The sequence below is a fragment of the Mustelus asterias genome, chromosome 20, assembly GCF_964213995.1.
Source record: "Mustelus asterias chromosome 20, sMusAst1.hap1.1, whole genome shotgun sequence".
Classification (NCBI taxonomy): Eukaryota; Metazoa; Chordata; class Chondrichthyes; order Carcharhiniformes; family Triakidae; genus Mustelus; species Mustelus asterias.
This window is the reverse complement of record NC_135820.1, coordinates 82,850,592-82,874,829: the sequence shown is the minus strand read 5'-3', so window position 1 is coordinate 82,874,829 and position 24,238 is coordinate 82,850,592. Positions and strand designations below refer to the sequence as shown.

Below are 24,238 nucleotides of genomic sequence, written 5' to 3'. Positions count from 1 at the left end.
ACTTAGTAAGGAAGTTAAAACTAGAGGACACAGCCTCAAAATAAAGGGGGGTCGGTTTAAGACAGAGTTGAGGAGGAACTTCTTCTCCCAGAGGGTGGTGAATCTCTGGAATTCTCTGCCCACTGAGGTGGTGGAGGCTACCTCGCTGAATATGTTTAAAGCGCGGATGGATGGATTCCTGAGCGGTAAGGGAATTAAGAGTTATGGGGATCAGGCGGGTAAGTGGTACTGATCCACGTCAGATCAGCCATGATCTTATTGAATGGCGGGGCAGGCTCGAGGGGCTAGATGGCCTACTCCTGCTCCTATTTCTTATGTTCTTATGTTCTTATATCCAAAATGGTATATTTGTCTTGCAGAAGAATGGCCACAGGAGATTCCTGCACTGCCTGCCTACTCCTCTTGATCTGTCTGGTGGTCACCCATTTCTTTCCTGCCTGTCGAGTCTGAGCCTGTGGTGTGACCACCTCTCGCTACATGCCACGGTACTTTGCACCTCACGGATGCAGCATAGTGACCCCAACCAGTTCTCTAACTCTGAAACAAGGGATTCCAGGTTTTGCAGCTGGAGACATTTCCTGCACACATGCTGGTCCAGGGCATTGGAAATGTTCCCTGCTTCCCACATGGAACATGGGAGCACGCCATGGCTTTGCTCTCTCCTGACATGACTTATCCCTTTAAATTAAACCTTTGGAAGATGCTTAATATCAAATAATATCAATTACTCTAGGGCCCTTCTTCCTTGGTCATTGTTACTCTAGAATACAGCCCTTACAAACTATAAACCACAGAAACACCTTACAAACTATATGCAATAAAAGTAGTAAATACTTACCCAATCTTACCCACTACCCACGAGTCAGCTGTCCCTCAGCTCCCTTTCACTCTCCTTCACAAATGTTAAATGTTCTGTTCCCTCTTGTGGGATAATAAAAAGTGGCATTTGACATTGAAAAGCACCGTTGGTTACTTAATAATTTGTTTTCTTTCAAAGCAATTACCTTTATCGTGGTTCAAATGTTTGTGTTGTTTTATACACTTGGTGAATTGTGGTGTAAATTCTCGGGGCAAGCAGCTGAATTCTGCTCCTTGCAACAAGCTGTGAGGAACTCTGGCAGCTGGAATTAACACCCGCTGTTCATGGAAGCTGAGTGATCACATTACACAGTGGAAGCAGATTTTCACATCCAGATTATGTGAACTTTGCACTTTTCCCCACAATGTATCACTTTTGGACCCTGATCATTGATTTATTGTAAATTCCTACAACCAGAATCTAGCGAAATGAAGCAAATAAACTGTAAGCAAATTGTAAACGACTGCAATAATATTACAATAACTACAATCATGTTGAAATTATAAATCAATTATAATAATATTTGATGTATATAACTACAATAATAATGTAATAATAATCATTATCATCATATTTGAATAAAAGTGAGTATAAAAACAATGCAATGATACAAATTTATAATTAATAATAAATTATAAACATTGCAATGATTCAGAATAATAATTAATTATAAATTATAAACATTGCAATGATACAGAATAATAATTAATTATACATTATAAACATTGCAATAGAAACATAGAAACATAGAAAAACTACAGCACAAAACAGGCCCTTCGGCCCCACAAGTTGTGCCGAACATATCCCTACCTTTTAGGCCTACCTATAACCCTCCATCCTATTAAGTCCCATGTACTCATCCAGGAGTCTCTTAAAAGACCCTATTGAGTTTGCCTCCACCACCACTGATGGCAGTCGATTCCACTCGCCCACCACCCTCTGTGTGAAAAACTTCCCCCTAACATTTCCCCTGTACCTACCCCCCAGCACCTTAAACCTGTGTCCTCTCGTAGCAGCCATTTCCACCCTGGGAAAAAGCCTCTGAGAGTTCACCTGATCTATGCCTCTCAACATCCTGTATACCTCTAGTTGGTCTCCTCTCATCCTATGTCTCTCCAAGGAGAAAAGACCGAGCTCCCTATCCTCACAAGACCTATCCTCATAAGGCATGCCACTCAATCCAGGCAACATCCTTGTAAATCTCCTCTGCACCCTTTTAATCTTTTCCACATCCTTCCTGTAATGAGGCGACCAGAACTGAGCACAGTATTCCAAGTGGGGTCTGACGAGGGTCTTATATAGCTGCATCATTATCCCCGGACTCCTAAACTCAATCCCTCGATTGATAAAGGCCAGCTCACCATACGCCTTCTTAACCACCTCCTCCACCTGCGGGGCCGATTTTAGAGTCCTATGGACCCGGACCCCAAGGTCCTTCTGATCCTCCACAGTACTAAAGTTTTTCCCTTTATATTGTACTCCTTCATCCCATTTGACCTGCCAAAATGGACCACGACGCATTTATCTGGGTTGAAGTCCATCTGCCACTTCTCCGCCCAGCCTTGCATCCTATCTATGTCCCACTGTAACTTCTGACATCCCTCCAGACTATCCACAACCCCACCAACCTTCGTGTCGTCGGCAAACTTACCAACACATCCCTCCACTTCCTCATCCAGGCCATTTATGAAAATGACAAACAGCAAGGGTCCCAGAACAGATCCCTGGGGAACACCACTGGTGACCGACCTCCATTTGGAAAAAGACACATCTATACCTACTCTCTGCCTCCTTTGGGCAAACCAGTTCTGGATCCACAGAGCAGCAGCCCCTTGGATCCCATGCCCTCTCACTTTTTCTAGAAGCCTTGCATGGGGGACCTTATCAAACGCCTTGCTAAAATCCATATAAACCACATCTACCGCTCTCCCTTCATCAATGTGTTTAGTCACATTTTCGAAGAACTCCACCAGGCTCGTAAGGCACGATCTGCCTTTGACAAAGCCATGCTGAGTATTCTTGAGCATACTAATCCTCTCTAAATGCTCATAAATCTTGTCCCTCAGGATCTTCTCCATCAGCTTACCAACCACTGAGGTTAGACTCACCGGTCGTTAATTTCCTGGGCCATCCCTATTCCCCCTCTTGAAAATAGGAACCACATCTGCAATCCTCCAATCCTCCGGCACCTCTCCCGTCTCCATCGACGATGCAAAGATCATCGCCAGAGGCTCTGCAATCTCTTCCCTCGCCTCCCACTGTAACCTGGGGTACATCCCATCCGGACCCGACGAATTATCTATCTTGATGCCATTCAAAGATTCCAGCACAACCTCTTTGTTAAATTCCACATACTCAATTTTTTCAGTCCACCGCAAGCCCACAGTACATCCACCCAGGTCCTTCTCCTCTGTGAAAACTGAGGCAAAATATTCATTAAGCACCTCTGCCATTTCTAATGGTTCCGTACTGATTTTCCCGCCTTTACCTTTTATGAGCCCTATTCCTTCACGTCTCATCCTTTTACTCTTCACATATTTATAGAATGCCTTAGGGTTTTCCTTAATCCTACCTGCCAAGGCCTTCTCAGGACCTCTTCTGGCTCTCCTAATTTCCTTCTTTAGTCCCTTCCTACAAGCCGTATACTCATCAAGATCCCTATCTTTGCCAAGCTCTCTGGACCTTTTGTACGCTTTCCTTTTCTTCTCGACTAGGTCCCGCACAGCTTTCGTGCACCACGGTTCCTTTGACTGGCCAACTCCTCCCTGTCTGCTCGGAACGTTGTCCTGTAGAACTCGAGACAGACATTCCTTGAAAAACTGCCACCTCTCTTCAGTAGATTTCCCCAAGAATACCTCCTTCCAATTCACTCCTCTAATTTGCTGCCTTATGTCTTCATATTTCCCCTTACTCCATATAAACGCTTTCCTAGCTTGCCTGATCCTCTCTTTTTCCAATGCAAGCATAAAGGAGATAGAGTTATGATCGCTATCCCCAAGATGCTCACCCACTGAGAGAACTGACACCTGTCCAGGTTCATTGGTCAGTATCAGATCAAGTACAGCCTCTCCTCTTGTAGGCTTGTCCACATGCTGTGTCAGGAAACCCTCCTGAACACACCTAACGAACTCTTCCCCATCCAATCCCCTTACCCTAGGGATAGTCCAATCTATGTTTGGGAAATTAAAGTCTCCCATCACAACAACTCTGCTATTACTGCATCTCAGTAAGAGTTTTAACAACACCAGGTTAAAGTCCAACAGGTTTATTTGGTAGCAAATACCATTAGCTTTCGGAGCGCTGCTCCTTCATCAGATGGTGTTGTTAAAACTCTTACTGTGTTCACCCCAGTCCAACGCCAGCATCTCCACATCATGATTACTGCATCTCTCCAGGATCTGTTTCCCTATCTGCTCCTCCACTTCCCTGTTACTATTGGGCGGCCCATAGAAAACTCCCAGCAAAGTGATCGACCCCTTCCCACTCCGAACTTCCACCCACAGAGACTCTGTAGACAATCCCTCCACAGCATACACCTTCTCTACAGCTGTGACTGTGACTGTGGCTAAGGTGGACTGGGAGAGCAGACTGGTCGGTAGGACAGCTGAGGAACAATGGAGGATTTTTAAGGAGATCCTTTTCAGTACTCAGCAACAATATATTCCGGTGATAAAGAAGGGCTGTAAGAAAAGGGATAACCAGCCGTGGATAACGAAGGAAATTAAGGAGAGTATTAAATTAAAGACCGATGCGTACAGAGTGGCCAAAAATAGTGGAGAATTGGAAGATTGGGAAAACTTTAAGAAACAACAAAGAACGACTAAGAAAGCGATAAAGAAAGGAAAGATAGGTTATGAAGCTAGGCTAGCTCTAAATATAAAAAATGATAGTAAAAGCTTTTACAAATATATAAAAAGGAATAGAGTGGCAAGTGTGAATGTTGGACCCTTGGAGGACGAGAGGGGGGATTTAATAGTGGGAAATGAGGAAATGGCTGAAACATTAAATAAGTTTTTTGTGTCGGTCTTCACGGTGGAAGACACAAATAGTTTACCGAATATTAACGATAGAGGGTTGGTAGGAGGAGAGGTACTCAATACAATTAATGCTACCAGGGAGACAGTGCTTGGTAGACTAACAGGACTGAAGGTGGACAAGTCCCCGGGCCCGGATGGAATGCATCCCAGGGTACTGAAAGAAATATCAGAGGTAATAGCAGATGTGTTAGTGGTTATTTATCAAAATTCATTGGATTCTGGGGTAGTGCCGGCGGATTGGAAAACGGCTAATGTTACACCGCTGTTTAAAAAAGGAAATAGACAAAAGGCGGGTAACTACAGGCCGGTTAGCTTAACGTCTGTAGTTGGGAAAATGCTGGAATCCATCATTAAAGAAGAAATAGCAAGCCATCTGGATAAGAATGGTTCAATTAAGCAGATGCAGCATGGATTCATGAGGGGAAAGTCGTGCTTGACGAACTTGTTGGATTTTTATGAAGATGAGACTAGTGCGGTTGACGGAGGGGAACCGGTGGATGCAGTGTTTTTGGATTTCCAAAAAGCGTTTGATAAGGTGCCTCACAAAAGGTTGCTGAAGAAGATTGGGTCACACGGAGCTGGGGGTAGGGTGTTAGCGTGGATTGGGGATTGGCTATCCGACAGGAAGCAGAGAGTCAGAATAAATGGGTGCTTTTCTGGTTGGTGGATGGTAACTAGTGGCGTGCCGCAGGGATCGGTACTGGGGCCTCAACTATTTACCGTTTATATAGACGATCTGGAGGAGGGGACTGAGTGTAGGGTAACAAAGTTTGCAGACGACACAAAGATAAGTGGAAAAGTGAATCGTGTGGAGGGCGTAGAAGGTCTGCTGAGAGATTTGGACAGGCTGAGTGGGCGAGGATCTGGCAGATGGAGTATAACGTTAACAAATGCGAGGTTATTCACTTTGGAAGAAATAATAGCAAATTGGATTATTATCTCAATGGAAAGAAATTACAACATGCTGCTGTGCAGACGGACCTGGGGATCCTTGTGCATGAGACGCAAAAACCCAGTCTGCAGGTGCAACAGGTGATCAAGAAGGCAAATGGGATGTTGGCCTATATCGCAAGGGGGATAGAATATAAAAGCAGAGATGTCTTGCTGCATCTGTACAGGGCATTGGTGAGGCTGCAGCTGGAATACTGTGTGCAGTATTGGTCCCCTTATTTGCGGAAGGATATATTGGCCTTGGAGGGAGTGCAGAGAAGGTTCACCAGGTTGATGCCAGAGATGAGGGATGTTGATTATGAGGAGAGACTGAGCAGATTGGGTTTGTATTCGTTGGAATTTAGAAGGCTGAGGGGGGACCTTATAGAAACCTATAAGATAATGAAGGGGCTGGATAGGGTAGAGGTGGAGAGATTCTTTCCACTTAGAAAGAAAACTAGAACTAGAGGGCAGAGCCTCAAAATAAAGGGGGGGTCAGTTTAGGACAGAGTTGAGGAGGAACTTCTTCTCTCAGAGGGTGGTGAATCTCTGGAATTCTCTGCCCACTGAAGTGGTGGAGGCTACCTCGTTGAATATGTTTAAATCACGGATAGATGGATTCCTGATCGGTAAGGGAATTAGGGGTTATAGGGATCAGGCGGGTAAGTGGAACTGATCCACTTCAGATCAGCCATGATCTTATTGAATGGTGGGACAGGCTCGAGGGGCTAGATGGCCTACTCCTGCTCCTATTTCTTATGTTCTTATGTGACACTATCCCTGATCAGCAGTGCCACTCCACCCCCCTCTCTTGCCTCCCTCCCTGTCCTTCCTGAAACATCTGAATCCCGGCATCTGTAGTATCCAGTCCTGTCCCTGAGACATCCAAGTCTCCGTAATGGCCACCACATCACACTTCCAGGCATCGATCCACACTCTGAGCTCATCCCCTTTATTCACTATACTCCTGACATTAAAGTAAACACATCTCAATCCTTTGGTCTGAGCTCTCCCCTTCTCTATCCCCCGTCCATCCTCCCTCTTGCACCGTCTATAACCCTTCTCTGTTTGCGAGCTAACTTCCTCGCTCCCAGTCACCTGGTCTCGATCCCCTCCCCCCAACCTATCTAGTTTAAACTCTCCTCAATGATTCAGAATAATAGTTAATTATAAATTTTAATTTCAAATTCAGGATCAGACTAAAAACTGCTGATTGCCGAGACCCCGCCCCCTACATACTGACCAATGGGAGCTGGGAGTCAGGAAACGCCCTGTCCACAATAACCAATGGGAGTGGGATTTGAGGATTCCCCCTCTATATTAACCAATAGGAGATGGGGTGCGGGATCCGCCCCCTCCGCAGTAGCCAATGGAAAACGCCCCGTTGGGCGGGGCAAGCGGGGATCGGCCTCACCCGCAGGATATGCAAATGAGCCGCGGGGTTAAAGGGCGCGGGGAGCGCGCGGCGCCTCCTTTCCGCGCGGAGCCCAAACCCGGAGCGAGAAAAACGCTGAGAGAAACCGGAGCAGAAACCCGGACACCGAGCCCCAGACCCGGAGCCCCAGACCCCCAAACCCGGAGCCCCAGACCGAAATCCCGCTCGGAGCCGTAACCATGTCGGAGAAATTACCCTATAAAGTCGGTAAGGAGAGAGAGAGACTGGGATAGAGAGAGAGAGACTGGGATAGAGAGAGAGAGACTGGGATAGAGAGAGAGAGAGAGACTGGGATAGAGAGAGAGAGACTGGGATAGAGAGAGAGAGAGAGACTGGGATAGAGAGAGAGAGACTGGGATAGAGAGAGAGAGACTGGGATAGAGAGAGAGAGACTGGGATAGAGAGAGAGAGAGAGACTGGGATAGAGAGAGAGAGAGACTGGGATAGAGAGAGAGAGAGAGACTGGGATAGAGAGAGAGAGAGACTGGGATAGAGAGAGAGAGAGACTGGGATAGAGAGAGAGAGACTGGGAGAGAGAGAGAGAGACTGGGATAGAGAGAGAGAGACTGGGATAGAGAGAGAGAGACTGGGATAGAGAGAGAGAGAGAGACTGGGATAGAGAGAGAGAGACTGGGATAGAGAGAGAGAGACTGGGATAGAGAGAGAGAGACTGGGATAGAGAGAGAGAGACTGGGATAGAGAGAGAGAGACTGGGATAGAGAGAGAGAGAGACTGGGATAGAGAGAGACTGGGATAGAGAGAGAGAGAGACTGGGATAGAGAGAGAGAGAGACTGGGATAGAGAGAGAGAGAGACTGGGATAGAGAGAGAGAGAGACTGGGATAGAGAGAGAGAGAGACTGGGATAGAGAGAGAGAGAGACTGGGATAGAGAGAGAGAGAGACTGGGATAGAGAGAGAGAGAGACTGGGATAGAGAGAGAGAGAGACTGGGATAGAGAGAGAGAGAGACTGGGATAGAGAGAGAGAGAGACTGGGATAGAGAGAGAGAGAGACTGGGATAGAGAGAGAGAGAGACTGGGATAGAGAGAGAGAGAGACTGGGATAGAGAGAGAGACTGGGATAGAGAGAGAGAGAGAGACTGGGATAGAGAGAGAGACTGGGATCGAGAGAGAGAGACTGGGATAGAGAGAGAGAGAGAGAGACTGGGATAGAGAGAGAGAGAGAGAGAGACTGGGATAGAGAGAGAGAGAGAGACTGGGATAGAGAGAGAGAGAGAGAGAGAGACTGGGATAGAGAGAGAGAGACTGGGATAGAGAGAGAGAGAGAGAGAGACTGGGACAGAGAGAGAGAGAGAGAGACTGGGACAGATAGAGAGAGAGAGAGACTGGGACAGATAGAGAGAGAGAGAGACTGGGACAGATAGAGAGAGAGAGAGAGACTGGGACAGATAGAGAGAGAGAGAGAGACTGGGACAGATAGAGAGAGAGAGAGAGACTGGGACAGATAGAGAGAGAGAGAGAGACTGGGACAGATAGAGAGAGAGAGAGAGACTGGGACAGATAGAGAGAGAGAGAGAGACTGGGACAGATAGAGAGAGAGAGAGAGACTGGGACAGATAGAGAGAGAGAGAGAGACTGGGACAGATAGAGAGAGAGAGAGAGACTGGGACAGATAGAGAGAGAGAGAGAGACTGGGACAGATAGAGAGAGAGAGAGAGACTGGGACAGATAGAGAGAGAGAGAGAGACTGGGACAGATAGAGAGAGAGAGAGAGACTGGGACAGATAGAGAGAGAGAGAGAGACTGGGACAGATAGAGAGAGAGAGAGAGACTGGGACAGATAGAGAGAGAGAGAGAGACTGGGACAGATAGAGAGAGAGAGAGAGACTGGGACAGATAGAGAGAGAGAGAGAGACTGGGACAGATAGAGAGAGAGAGAGAGACTGGGACAGATAGAGAGAGAGAGAGAGACTGGGACAGATAGAGAGAGAGAGAGAGACTGGGACAGATAGAGAGAGAGAGAGAGACTGGGACAGATAGAGAGAGAGAGAGAGACTGGGACAGATAGAGAGAGAGAGAGAGACTGGGACAGATAGAGAGAGAGAGAGAGACTGGGACAGATAGAGAGAGAGAGAGAGACTGGGACAGATAGAGAGAGAGAGAGAGACTGGGACAGATAGAGAGAGAGAGAGAGACTGGGACAGATAGAGAGAGAGAGAGAGACTGGGACAGATAGAGAGAGAGAGAGAGACTGGGACAGATAGAGAGAGAGAGAGAGACTGGGACAGATAGAGAGAGAGAGAGAGACTGGGACAGATAGAGAGAGAGAGAGAGACTGGGACAGATAGAGAGAGAGAGAGAGACTGGGACAGATAGAGAGAGAGAGAGAGAGACTGGGACAGATAGAGAGAGAGAGAGAGACTGGGACAGATAGAGAGAGAGAGAGAGACTGGGACAGATAGAGAGAGAGAGAGAGACTGGGACAGATAGAGAGAGAGAGAGAGACTGGGACAGATAGAGAGAGAGAGAGACTGGGACAGATAGAGAGAGAGAGAGAGACTGGGACAGATAGAGAGAGAGAGAGAGACTGGGACAGATAGAGAGAGAGAGAGAGACTGGGACAGATAGAGAGAGAGAGAGAGACTGGGACAGATAGAGAGAGAGAGAGAGACTGGGACAGATAGAGAGAGAGAGAGAGACTGGGACAGATAGAGAGAGAGAGAGAGACTGGGACAGATAGAGAGAGAGACTGGGACAGATAGAGAGAGAGAGAGAGACTGGGACAGATAGAGAGAGAGAGAGAGACTGGGACAGATAGAGAGAGAGAGAGAGACTGGGACAGATAGAGAGAGAGAGAGAGACTGGGACAGATAGAGAGAGAGAGAGAGAGACTGGGACAGATAGAGAGAGAGAGAGAGACTGGGACAGATAGAGAGAGAGAGAGAGACTGGGACAGATAGAGAGAGAGAGAGAGACTGGGACAGATAGAGAGAGAGAGAGAGACTGGGACAGATAGAGAGAGAGAGAGAGACTGGGACAGATAGAGAGAGAGAGAGACTGGGACAGATAGAGAGAGAGAGAGAGACTGGGACAGATAGATAGAGAGAGAGAGAGAGACTGGGACAGATAGAGAGAGAGAGAGAGACTGGGACAGATAGAGAGAGAGAGAGAGACTGGGACAGATAGAGAGAGAGAGAGAGACTGGGACAGATAGAGAGAGAGAGAGAGACTGGGACAGATAGAGAGAGAGAGAGAGACTGGGACAGATAGAGAGAGAGAGAGAGACTGGGACAGATAGAGAGAGAGAGAGAGACTGGGACAGATAGAGAGAGAGAGAGAGAGAGACTGGGACAGATAGATAGAGAGAGAGAGAGAGACTGGGACAGATAGATAGAGAGAGAGAGAGAGACTGGGACAGATAGATAGAGAGAGAGAGAGAGACTGGGACAGATAGATAGAGAGAGAGAGAGAGACTGGGACAGATAGATAGAGAGAGAGAGAGAGACTGGGACAGATAGATAGAGAGAGAGAGAGAGACTGGGACAGATAGATAGAGAGAGAGAGAGAGACTGGGACAGATAGATAGAGAGAGAGAGAGAGACTGGGACAGATAGATAGAGAGAGAGAGAGAGACTGGGACAGATAGATAGAGAGAGAGAGAGAGACTGGGACAGATAGATAGAGAGAGAGAGAGAGACTGGGACAGATAGATAGAGAGAGAGAGAGAGACTGGGACAGATAGATAGAGAGAGAGAGAGAGACTGGGACAGATAGATAGAGAGAGAGAGAGAGACTGGGACAGATAGATAGAGAGAGAGAGAGAGACTGGGACAGATAGATAGAGAGAGAGAGAGAGACTGGGACAGATAGATAGAGAGAGAGAGAGAGACTGGGACAGATAGATAGAGAGAGAGAGAGAGACTGGGACAGATAGATAGAGAGAGAGAGAGAGACTGGGACAGATAGATAGAGAGAGAGAGAGAGACTGGGACAGATAGATAGAGAGAGAGAGAGAGACTGGGACAGATAGATAGAGAGAGAGAGAGAGACTGGGACAGATAGATAGAGAGAGAGAGAGAGACTGGGACAGATAGATAGAGAGAGAGAGAGAGACTGGGACAGATAGATAGAGAGAGAGAGAGAGACTGGGACAGATAGATAGAGAGAGAGAGAGAGACTGGGACAGATAGAGAGAGAGAGAGAGACTGGGACAGATAGAGAGAGAGAGAGAGACTGGGACAGATAGAGAGAGAGAGAGAGACTGGGACAGATAGAGAGAGAGAGAGAGACTGGGACAGATAGAGAGAGAGAGAGAGACTGGGACAGATAGAGAGAGAGAGAGAGACTGGGACAGATAGAGAGAGAGAGACTGGGACAGATAGAGAGAGAGAGAGAGACTGGGACAGATAGAGAGAGAGAGAGAGACTGGGACAGAGAGAGAGAGAGAGAGAGAGAGACTGGGACAGAGAGAGAGAGAGAGAGAGAGAGACTGGGACAGAGAGAGAGAGAGAGAGAGAGAGACTGGGACAGAGAGAGAGAGAGAGAGAGACTGGGGTAGATAGAGAGAGAGAGAGAGAGACTGGGATAGATAGAGAGAGAGCGAGAGAGACTGGGATAGAGAGAGAGAGAGACTGGGACGGGGGGAGGGGGGAGAGAGACTGGGTCGGGGAGGGGGGAGAGAGACTGGGACGGGGGGGGGGGAGAGACTGGGCCGGGGGGGGGGGGGACTGACTTGGATACAGAAGTGGGCTGGACTTGCGGATAGCGAAGAGCATTGTCGAGCAATACAGCAGGATATAGATAGGCTGGAAAATTGGGCGGAGAGGTGGCAGATGGAGTTTAATCCGGATAAATGCGAAGTGATGCATTTTGGAAGAAATAATGTAGGGAGGAGTTATACAATAAATGGCAGAGTCATCAGGAGTATAGAAACACAGAGGGACCTAGGTGTGCAAGTCCACAAATCCTTGAAGGTGGCAACACAGGTGGAGAAGGCATATGGTATGCTTGCCTTTATAGGACGGGGTATAGAGTATAAAAGCTGGAGTTTGATGATGCAGCTGTATAGAACGCTGGTTAGGCCACATTTGGAGTACTGCGTCCAGTTCTGGTCGCCGCACTACCAGAAGGACGTGGAGGCTTTAGAGAGAGTGCAGAGAAGGTTTACCAGGATGTTGTCTGGTATGGAGGGTCTTAGCGATGAGGAGAGATTGGGTAAACTGGGGTTGTTCTCCCTGGAAAGACGGAGAATGAGGGGAGATCTAATAGAGATGTACAAGATTATGAAGGGGATAGATAGGGTGAACGGTGGGAAGCTTTTTCCCAGATCAGAAGTGACGTTCACGAGGGGTCACGGGCTCAAGGTGAGAGGGGCGAAGTATAACTCAGATATTAGAGGGATGTTTTTTACACAGAGGGTGGTGGGGGCCTGGAATGCGCTGCCAAGTAGGGTGGTGGAGGCAGGCACGCTGACATCGTTTAAGACTTACCTGGATAGTCACATGAGCAGCCTGGGAATGGAGGGATACAAACGATTGGTCTAGTTGGACCAAGGAGCGGCACAGGCTTGGAGGGCCGAAGGGCCTGTTTCCTGTGCTGTACTGTTCTTTGTTCTTCTTTGGCTGTGAGGGAGAGATGGTGGGAGACAAGGGGAATGGGACGTGTCAGTGCGCAATGTATGCCATTGGTCTTGGACTCGAAGGACTCCTGCGCTCCCTGTCTGTCCTCCCAGGCTATCAGGTGCTCCTGCACTCCCCCCTGGCTCAGCACTCTAACCTGTAGTATGATCACTTCCCTGTATTCATCTAGTTGCCCGTTAGATGCCACTATCGTACCTGCTTCCACCACCTCCCCATGCAACCAAATATGCCATCTTGCACCGTCCTCCGTGTCAGTGTCACATCTGAGTGACTCCAGCTCCTGCTCAGGTTACAGCAGCTGGTGACCCCTCTGGACACATGCTTGTCTGGGATATGCAAAGTCCCCGCATGCCACATTATATATAACTGCAAGTTTTGTTATTCAAATATTCCTGTTTTTTTCTGACTTCATGGGTAGTTTGTGTAGCTATTGCTGTCGATCAGGTAACACTGGGCACTGTGATTCCTTTGTGACTGTGAGGAATGAGTTGTTTCTCAGCTGGGAATGCCCAGGTTACATCTCATGTTGCAATTGAGCATGGTTTTACTTGATTCTTTCAGTTTTAAAGTTTTTGGTGTTTCAGAATTCTGATTGTGATACTGAAGCATTAAACATTGTTATTGCTTTATTTTTACTTTCTAAGATGTCACTGGCTTTGTAACTTTGTAACTGAAGTTGCATCACTTCCCCCACAGCTCAGCAGTATTTGTTTGTGATAACGATGTTGTTGCAAAATGATTCAAGGTAGTTGGGTCAAACATGTACGTATTTGGTCAGGCTGTTTTTTTCACCCCTGTCCTTCCTGGCTGTCTGTGCTCCTCCAATATCCACCCAACCAATTCACCGATATCTCTGCTCTACCTTACCCATCTATCCTTGATGTGTGCTGGTGGCTATTTGATTGAAAGTACCATAGACAGCCCCCAACCCTACTGTTACCAATGGCAGTACAGTGGTTAGCTCTGCTGCCTCACAACCCCAGGAACCTGTTTGATTCCTGGCTTGGGTTACTGTCTGTGTGGAATCTTCATGTTCTCCCCATGTCTGTGTGGGTTTCCTCTGGGTGCTCCGGTTTCCTCCCACAATCCAGAAGACTTGCTGGTTTGGTGCATTGGCCATGCTAAATTCTCCCTCAGTGTACCCGAACAGGTGCCGGAGTTTGGCGACTAGGGGATTTTCACTAGGGGATTGCAGTGTTAATGTAAGCCTTGTGACACTAATAAACACTTTAAACTTCAGATTGACACAGGCACTGTGACAGTCGATGCTGGATTGTAATCAGGAGGAACACTGGTTCCTCTCCCCTCTTTTTCCACCAACTCTGCACCAGTCACCGATCCCCAAGGGTGCGCTATTCGAAGTCAAACCTTATCCTGAAGGAATGACTGCAGTTGGAGTACAGATCCACTGATCTGTGCCTCTGGGAACATCATATGAAGAACTGCCGTGGTTTAAGAGGGTAGTGCACAATCATATTTCCAGCATTTAGCGAGGTCAAATTCATATTACCACAAAGATCACAGAAAAAGATACTGAATATTCAGATAATTTGTCCAAATATTATTATTGGTGTAAGTCAAGACCAAGAACATTGTCATAGTGATAAAAGCAAAATATTGTAAAAACTCAGCAGGTTTTGAGCATCTGAAGAGGAAAGAGTTAATGTTTCGAGTCCTTATAACTCTTTAGAACTCAAACCAGAAAAGAAGGTCAGGGATAGGGTGAAGCTAAAGATGATTGACAGAGATATCATGGGCACAAGATGAAGGGAGTGTTAATTGTAGCATTAACAACAAAGGTCAGTGAAAGCAAAACTCAAGAACAAGTGAAAGATGGCCCAGTGAGGGTAGGGGGGATTATGCTGGGACAAACAAAACAAGGGGGTCGAGATGGAGGAGAAAGTTTGCGGTCTAACGTTGTTGAACTCAGTGTTGAATCCAGAATCGGAAGATGAGGTGCTGTTCCTCCAGTTTGCGTTGAGCTTCACTGGAATGCTGCAGGGTGAGGCTGAGAGCAAGAAGTTGAGTTAAAATGATAGCGACAGGAAGATCATGGTTGTGGATGGAGCAAAGATGTTCCGCAAGTGGTCATCGAGTCTGCCTTTAGCCTTTCTTGTTGATTAACCAGATTCTGGTTAATTCTCTCCCGATATCTGCAAACAGAAACCTTTCTGCAGGGGTGGTTTGCTGGTGACCAGGAGTGGCACCATTGATAATTTGTCTCCCATCTCTCACCAAGATGCTGGAATGCAATGGTAGCTCCTCTGTCTTGTCCTGCCAACATCAGACCACTCAGCATTAGATGCAAGAGACCTTGGTGCCTCCGTTGAATTAGGGAGCAGTATGCATTTTCTGCTTGCTGGTGACATATTGGTGGTGTAGCTCTTTTGTAAATTTTGTTCAAGAGCTTGGTTAGTTCTGGAGCATGAGCCTTCAGTAATACTGTAAGATTGCTGTTCGGGCCCATAGCTTTGCAGTATGCAGTAATTTCATCCATTCTTTGATATCACGTAGAGTGAATCAGATTTGCTGAAGACTGACATCTAATGCTGGGGACTGCAATATCATTCACTCAGCACTTCTGGCTGAAGAATGTTGCAAGTACTTCATCCTTGTCTTTTGATGTTCTGGGATGGGAATATTTGTGGAACCTCCTCCAGTGAATTGTTTAATTATCCACTGCCATTCATGACTGGATGAGGCAGGACTGCAGAGCTGATGCATTGGTTGTGGGATCACTCAAGTGGGGAGGTCTCATAGAAACATGTGAAAATTCTAGCAGGACTAGACAGGGTAGAAGCAGGAAGGATGTTCCAATGGTGGGGGTGCCCAGAACCAACGTTCATAGTCTAAAGATAAGAGGTAGACCATTTAGGACTACTGTGCATGCAATCCTTGATAATGAGCTCCAGCTTCCCCTGCTGCCATCAGACTTCTGAATGGACTTACCTTGCATTAAGTTGATCTTTCTCTACACCCTAGCTATGACTATAACACTACATTCTGCACTCTCTCCTTTCCTTCTCTATGTATGGTATGCTTTGTATAGCGCACAAGAAATAATACTTTTCACTGTAATACATGTGACAATAAGTCAAATCTCCAGTACTGATGTTCGGCTCCATGTTTTCTCAACCTCCCTTTTTGAGTAGTGGGCTTACTCAACATATTGTTCAAGGAAGCTGAATGCGTTCTGTGAATTCCTTGTGCTAATTTGGTTTTTCAATCTGCATGAAGATTAAAGTCAACATGATTAAAGTACTGCCTTTGTTACATGCCTTTATTATCTCATTTATTCTCTATCCTACAGTATAGTTACTGTTAGGGGGTTTATGGACTGCTCCCACCAGTGCCGTCTTCCTCTTGTTATCTCTTACCTCCACCAATTTGCATTCTGCAAATTCCGATCCAAGATAATTTCTTGCGATTGTATTTATTTTATCTTGTACTTAACAAAGCTACCCCACCACCCTTTCCTTCCTAACTGTTCTGTCATGTTTCCCTGCACTTGTTTGACCTGATGCCATGAAACGTCACTGGGTCCAGAGATATTCTTGATGACTCCCAGGGCAACACCCTTATGACAGTATACCATTCTGCCATCATCTCTGCTCTCTGTCTTGCCAGTGGCTTGAGAAGTATGAATCAGTAAGTCTGATTTTTTTTATATTTTTGCGCAAACCAACTCAGAATAGCATGGACACAGGCCCTTTGGCCCAACTTGTCCATGTCGCCCTTTTTTACCCAAGAAACTAATCCCAATTGTCCATGTTTGGCCCATATCGCTCTATACCAATCTCACCCATGTAACTGTCTAAATGCATTTTAAAAGACAAAATTGTACCCGCCTCTACTACCTCTGGCAGCTTGTTCCAGACACTCACCACCCTCTGAAAAATTGCCTCTCTGGATCCTTTTGTATCTCTCCCATCTCACCTTAAACCTATGCCCTCTACTTTTAGACTCCCCTATCTTTGAGAAAAGCTATTGACCATCTATTTTATCTATGCCGCTCGTTATTTTATAAACCTCTATAAGATCACCCCTAAGCCTCCTTTGCTCCAGAGAAAAAAGTCTCAGTCTATCCAGCCTCCTCTTATAACTCAAGCCATCAAGTCCTGGGAGCATCCTAGTAAATCTTTTCTGCACTCTTTCTAGTTTAATATCCTTTCTATAATAGGGTGACCAGAACTGTACACAGTATTCCAAGTGTGGCCTTGCCAATGTTTTGTACAACTTCAACAAGACATCCCAAATCCTGTATTCAATGTTCTGACCAATAAAACCAAGCATGCTGAATGTCTTCACTTTATGTGACTCTACTTTCAAGGAGCTGTGAGCCTGTACCCCTAGGTCTCTTTGTTCTATAACTCTCCCCAATGCCCTACCATTAACTGAGTAAGTCCTGCCCTGGTTCGATCTACCAAAATGATCGTAATGTGGAGGACTTTGCAGGGTCAGTATGGCTGGATGTATTGTCTTTTCTGGTGCCAGGTGGCCTATTCCCCAATTTTTTTTCTTTTACATTTTCAATAGTGGGTTGTTACAACTAAGTGGTTTGCTGGGCTATTTCAGATGTAATTTGAGGCCGGGGTCACGTAGACCAGACCAAGAAAGAACAACAGATTTCCTTCTCTGAAGGAAATCTTTTTTAATAAGCAGTGGGTATTCTCAGTACACAACTAACTTAATATTAAATTTGAATTACACCAGCATGCCTTCGTGGGATTTGAACCCAACCTAGGGTGTGACCATGAGTCTCCGGATTACTAGTCCGAGGACGTTCTCATTATGTACATGCTAATTTTTATGACTCTTATTTTCCTGATTGTAGCTGACATCAGTCTGGCTGAATGGGGTCGGAAGGCCATCGAGATAGCAGAGAATGAAATGCCTGGTTTGTTAATGATGAGGGAGATGCACAAAGATTCTAAACCTCTGAAAGGTGCCCGGATTGCAGGCTGCCTCCATATGACTCTTCAAACTGCTGTGCTGATTGAAACCCTGACAGCGCTCGGGGCAGAGGTAATTTCAGCATAAACTGCATGGTCAAAAGATCCTGAGCAGCAAATGATTTCTCTCGGCCAAGTTCTCCATTGCCTTGGAGTGAACAACTGCACGTTGCAGTCCAGAAAGGGGCGTGTGAGGTGCTGCACACATACATTTGTAGTCAATTTAGAGAACCTTTAAAATTTATTTTATGAATGACTTAAATGTTCTTTTCAATAAAAATGAAGAAATTCAAATCTCTTTGTAGATCAGAATCCATGAACAGCCTCTTACACAATGTTTGAGGACAAACCAGTCTGAAAGGTGGCAGGGCCACTCCTGCAGGGGAAGTTAGGTGTGAAAGGGAATATGTGCTGAAACTCTTGTACAGAGGCTCAGGGGAAGTGTCCATGCTGGGGTGTGTGCGACAGGCTGCAAAGTAAGAGGTGGATTGGTTGTAGGGCTGGAGGATGCAAGAGATGAAAGTATTTAAACACACACAAGAATTTTAAGCCTGAGAGGTTGGATGCTTAGTAGCTGATGTCAGTTAGAATAGAGAAGGCAGGGGCGAAGGCTGTAGTGTGGGATGGAATAAGGACTGTAGAGATTTGAATGAACTGATGTGAAGGATGAAAGGCTGTCTGGGAGAATATTGGAGGTAATCATTTGGAGATGTGAGGATTTCATTGGCTTATCGGCTGAGTTAATGATGGAGACAGTCACTGCCATAGTCTAATGTCTTAATTATATTAGGGGTTGTGGATTTTACGCTGAAAGAAAAGACACGTCGATTCAAAGTAGCACACAACAGATTTTATTGAAAAAGGTTCTCTGCTCTGTAGAATACAAATCTGAATCTAAATCAGCAGCATCTGCAAGCATCCTAATGACATCACCATAAAATCATGTGCTCCACTCTGAAAATAACCTGCAATGCTTCTAAATATATAACACATTGTCAACATTCTTTGTGATGGAGTTGAAGATCAAAGAAAAAGCCCAGGAGTATTTTGCAGGGATGCAGAAGATTTGTCACTGCTGTTACCATGGTTATACTCAACAGCAAAATCTAACCAACTGAGGCTGACTGAGCTATAGAAAGGAGCAAGTGTGTTTGTATGAGTCAGGCTAGGGAAGGAGTTGATAATAATGAGGGAGGCTAATGCGTCTTGTCATTTGGAACTTGGCTTTTGTGACTTTGGTCAGGGCTGTTTTGGTGCCTTGGGAAGAGTAGAAACCTGATTGGGTAGATGCAAGAAAGATGATCACAGATCTTGGGGTTAACATTTGCAAGATGTCTGGGAAGGAAAGAGGTTGAATATGGTGCATTAAGTAGCAAGGACAATGTGGAAAGTGGTGTCAGCTAGCGAGAAAGATGGGAGGTAATCAAGCTCATTTATTAATATGTGCATATTGCTGTTCCCCAACACCCTTGCATTCCCAAAATAGAATTGATTTCTTATCAGCACTGTGGTAGTTTTGCCAAAGTAAATGTGAACAGATGTGATTTCACACCAGTCTCAACTCTAATTTGTGAATCTGGCAGTTAGCCAGGAGACTGCTTGTCCACAAAATTCAGCTCAGTAGCCTCAGAGAGACAGATGGCTCCTGAGCACTTTGAGCACGGTGCAGTTTGAACAAGCACCAGAGTGTGGTGGCTAGGGGATTTTCAGTAACTTCATTGCAGTGTTAATGTAAGCCTACTTGTGACACTAATAAATAAACTTTAAACTTTAACACTGCCTGCCTAATCCTCTTACTCTGTCTGGTGGTCACCCGTTCCCTTCCTGCCTGTCGAGTCTGAGCCTGTAGTGTGACAAACTTTCTGTATGTGCTATCCACCTCTCATTCTTCTAAATTTCAATGGGTATGGGCCCAACCTGCTCAACGTTTCTGGTAAGGTGAACCCCTATTAGGGATGAATCCAGCAAACCACCTCCAATCAAAGTATATCTCTCCTTAAGCAGAGAGTCCAAAGATGTGCGCGATATTCAGTGCAACCTCACTAATGCCCTGTACAGCTGGTTCAAGAACTTCCTCCTTTTATACTTCATACCTCTCAGAATAAAGACCACCATTGTGTTTGCCTTTGTACTCCATCTGCCAAATTTTATGCCTATTCACTTGGTGTGCATCTCTTTGCTGACTATCCTCCTTGCAACTTATTTTCCTACGTTTTTGTATCATCAGCAAATATGGCTGCAATACGTACAGTGTGTCCCTTCATCCAAGTTATTAATGTAGTTCATAAATAATTAAGGCCCCAGCACTGATCTCTGTAACACTCCACTAGTTACAGGTTGCAAATCTGAAAATGATCGATTTATCCTGACTGGTTACTGTTATTTAGCCAATTATCGATCCATGCTAATATATTACTGCAACACCATGAGCTCTTACCTTGTGCAGCAACCTTTTTTATGTAACACGTTGCCTTTTGGAAAATCCAAATACACTACATCTACAGGTTTCCCTGTATCCAGACTGTTTGTTCCATCCTCAAAGACTCCTAATAAATTTGTCAAACACAAGTTTCACAAAACCATGTTGACTCTGCCTGATTATATTATGATATTTTAAATGTCCCTGTCACTGCCTCCTTAATGGTTGTATAATTTTGCATATTAAACTGGCCTATGGTTTTCTGATTACTGTTTCTCTTGACTGGAAATGGGAACTATTTCTTCACTTCCTATTTACTTCTGTCCAGACAACTTTTAACTTTGAATACCAAATTTTATTTTGACCATGTCTCCTCTACAGAAAGCAGCCTCTCAAATCTATTCCCGTAACTGAAGTTTCTCATTCTATATTTTGGAGTTCGGCAGAATGAGAGAAGATCGGACTTTAAATATACAAAATTCTAAAGGGTTTTTCCAGGGTGTAGACAGGTTATTTTTACTGGTAAAGGAATTTAAAACATGGGGAAAAGGAGCGATCATTTTGGATAAAAATAAATTATTTCACTCAAAGGGTATTGAATCTTTGGAATTCTGTTCCAGAGGATTAACCCTAACCCATCACTTATAACATTTAAGGCTGGAATAAACAATGATTTGATCTCTCAGGGAATAGAAGGACATGTGGAGTGGGTGGGAAGGTGGAGTTGAAGCCCAAGGTCAGCCTTGATCACATTGGAGCAGGCTTGATGGACTGTATGGTCCGTATGCTCCTATTTCTTGTGTTCTTGTATCTCCGTAACTATTCTTGCAATACTTGCCGCAGTGCTCCAATTGAGGCTTAGCCACTGTCAGAGGTTCATCACAACTTCCTTGCTTTTGTCTGGATCCCATATACATTATTTAACACATTCTCAACCAGCCCTGTCATCTTCCAATGGTCCCTGCACATATATCCCCAGGTATGTCCTTGAATGTTTGAGGACAAATTGCTAACAAACAATTTTGTCATTGGAATGCATAAGCATTGTGCAACTTTCATTCATAATTTTAAATAGATCTTTAAATATTCATAGTGAGGAATATTTGTTTTGGGAATGGAAAGGATTCTCGCTTTAAAATATTCATTTGAACACATCGGAATCCTGTTTCAGAGAATGGATGGTCAATTGTAGTTGTTTCCTTCCTCCTTTTGTCACGTGCAATTGCCTAATGTAGGTTGAAGTCCAGATTGCCACTGTAACCATGGCTTTAATGTCATTTCAGGTCCAATGGTCCAGCTGCAATATTTTTTCTACTCAGGATCACGCAGCTGCAGCGATTGCCAAATCTGGAGTTCCTGGTCAGTATGAGACGTTCATGCTTCCAAGCCTATACACAAAAACTCTCACAAATATAACACTGTTGGAGGACATAAGACACTGTTGTCACTAGGACTTCACTGAAGCGTACTTGATGCGTGTCATCCTTGCTTTAAACTTGAAAAATTATCCAGCATGCTCGAACTCTGCCATCTACCCTGACCCTAATGAAAGAAGCAGTCCGGATAATGCTCACCAGCAAGTTAACTGTAAGGTTTTAAATTCCATTAAAGTTTAGCACATGTAGCCACAATTTGAGTGGAAGCACAGAAGGAGGCCATTCAGTGACTCTCACTGCCCTCAGGCAACTAGGGATGGGCAATAAATGCTGGCCAGCCAGCGACGCCCATGAATGAACTTTAAAAAATGCTTAAGCTTTGTTGTATGTATCCCATGTGGCTGGTAGACTGATACATTGCTCAGAACCTGAGTGCAGTGCAACAGTACATGTGGCATTCTGATATACATTCTCATCACAATTAGTTCTGTTTTTACAAATTATATAATAACACAACATCCCTTTTCAAAAAAATGTTCTATCAACCTCTCCAGCCATTAATGTTGTTTTTTACATTTAACTGAACTAAAGGCAATTAGTAATTTACTTTAATAATTAAACTCCATATTTTGGGAGTCTAATAACTTTCTTTTCTAAAAATATTTATGGTATAACTTGGGTGGTAGGATCTTGTAGATTTTGGTATTAATGACTCCAAATGAGGAGTTGGCATATTGCATCTGGTGATTTAGGAGTTAATATAGAATTAACAGAAACCATAGACTGAATCTTCCTGTGGGATCAGGGTAACTGACCTGCACACCCAACCCATGCGTGACTTCACATACCATTTATGTCTTCTCATACCTGTGGCACATTTGCAATGCAATTTGTGAGCCACGATGGAGTATGTGGATAGTGGGTGCCGAAGCAGGTAAAAGACTCACCTCGGTTCTCTAAATCAATTTTCGCTGACCCTCATGGATTTCTATACTACCCACTGCCCCCTAAGTTCATCATGCCACCTGTATGCCTCTTGTGTGTCTTCTATAGCTGCACTATGTACAGCCCACAGATTCCATTCAATATCAATGGAAATTGATTACTTCAATCTGCATGTTAGTGACTTTAATCCGCATATAGATTGGGCAAATCAAGTTAGCAATGATACATAGAGGAGGAATTTCTGGAATGTGTGTGGGATGGTTTTCTGGCCTAATGTTGAGGAACCGGCTAGGGAACAGGCCATCCTAGACTGTACATTGTGTAAGGAGGAAGGGATAATTGGCAGTTTAGTTGTGTGAGGCTCCTTGGGCCTCTGAAGAATTCTTCTTCAAGATGGAAAGTGATGTATTTGGTTCTGAGTCTAAGGTCCTGAGATTCCATAAAGGAGGCTACGATGGTATGAGATGTGAGTTTGCTATAACAGGTTGGGAAACGTTACTTGAAGGGATGACGGCAGATAGGCAATGGCAAACATTCAAAGCGCACGAGTGAACCATGTCTATGTTGTGTGTCTTAGGCTGCACTCCCTTTATGTTTTCCTGAAGAACCTTTTGTGATGTTTTGTCTGCACTTCAGTCCCACGCTCCTGATCTACGGACACCCGGTGCGGGGAGGGTCGGGATGGCGACCTCCTCGTGAACCTGGGCCTGGCGAAACGCGCCATTTACCGGTCCAGGCTGCGGGCGATCGAGGGGGCTGTCCATCCTGACTGTCTGCCCCTCTACCGCGGCTACGTTCGCGGCCAGGTGTCCCTGGAGAGGGAGCATGCGGTGTCCACGGGCACGGTTGACGCTTTCCGCGCCCGCTGGGCACCGCAGGGGTTGGGGTGCATTATTGACCCCAATAATCACATTTTAATTTGATGTTTTTAAGTTTCCTTTGTACTTTGATTTCTGTTCGGGCTGTTCCCCCTCCTTTTTGGGGAGCTGCCCCTTTTACTTTGTCCTGATTTAATCTGAGTTTGTTTACTTGGTTTGGTTTGACCTAAAAAGAGGACAACAACTGTTCATTACTGTCTGCAAAAAAAATGGGAAAGGTGGCCAAACCACAGCTTACAAGGAAAATACAAAACAGTACAGCACAGGAACAGGCTTTTTGGCCCAAGTCTGTGCTGACACAGATGCCTCTTCAGTCAAATATTTTCTTGCTTCTACGTGGTCCATATCCCTCTATTTCCTGCCTATTCATGTATCTGTCCAGATGCCTCTTGAACGTTATTATAGAATCTGCTTCCACCAACACCCCCGGCAGCGCGCTCCAGGCATTCAGACCCTCTGTCTGAAAAACCTGCCCCTTGCATCTCACACTTTCCCCCTCTCACTATCAACCCAAGTTCCAAGTATTTGACCCTGGGAAAAAGACTGACTATTCACTCAACCAAGCCTTGTATCTTGATCTTGTAAACCTCCATCAGGTCCCCCCTCATCATCTGATGCTCCAATGAAAACAATCCAAGTTTGTTCAATCTTTTTTTCATAGTCCATATCCTCCAAGCCAGGCAACATCCAGGTGAATCTCCTCTGCACCCTTTCCAATGTTTCAACATTCTTCCAGTAGTGTGGCGACCAGAATTGTACACAATACTCCAAATGCGGCCTAACTAAGTCTTATACAGCTGCAACACGAT

The 24,238-nt window shown here is 45.3% G+C and overlaps 1 protein-coding gene across 1 annotated transcript in view; it reads left to right on the top strand.

The window, feature by feature from the left end:
- Positions 1–7,204: 7,204 nt before the first annotated feature.
- ahcy (adenosylhomocysteinase) overlaps positions 7,205–24,238 on the top strand; it is a 61,251-nt gene continuing 44,217 nt past the window's right edge. The window contains exons 1-3 of the mRNA XM_078237012.1: positions 7,205–7,468; positions 17,694–17,884; positions 21,514–21,589. Of these exons, the coding sequence (XP_078093138.1) occupies positions 7,441–7,468; positions 17,694–17,884; positions 21,514–21,589 (295 nt within the window). The 5' untranslated portion in view covers positions 7,205–7,440. The remainder of the gene's footprint in view (positions 7,469–17,693; positions 17,885–21,513; positions 21,590–24,238) is intronic.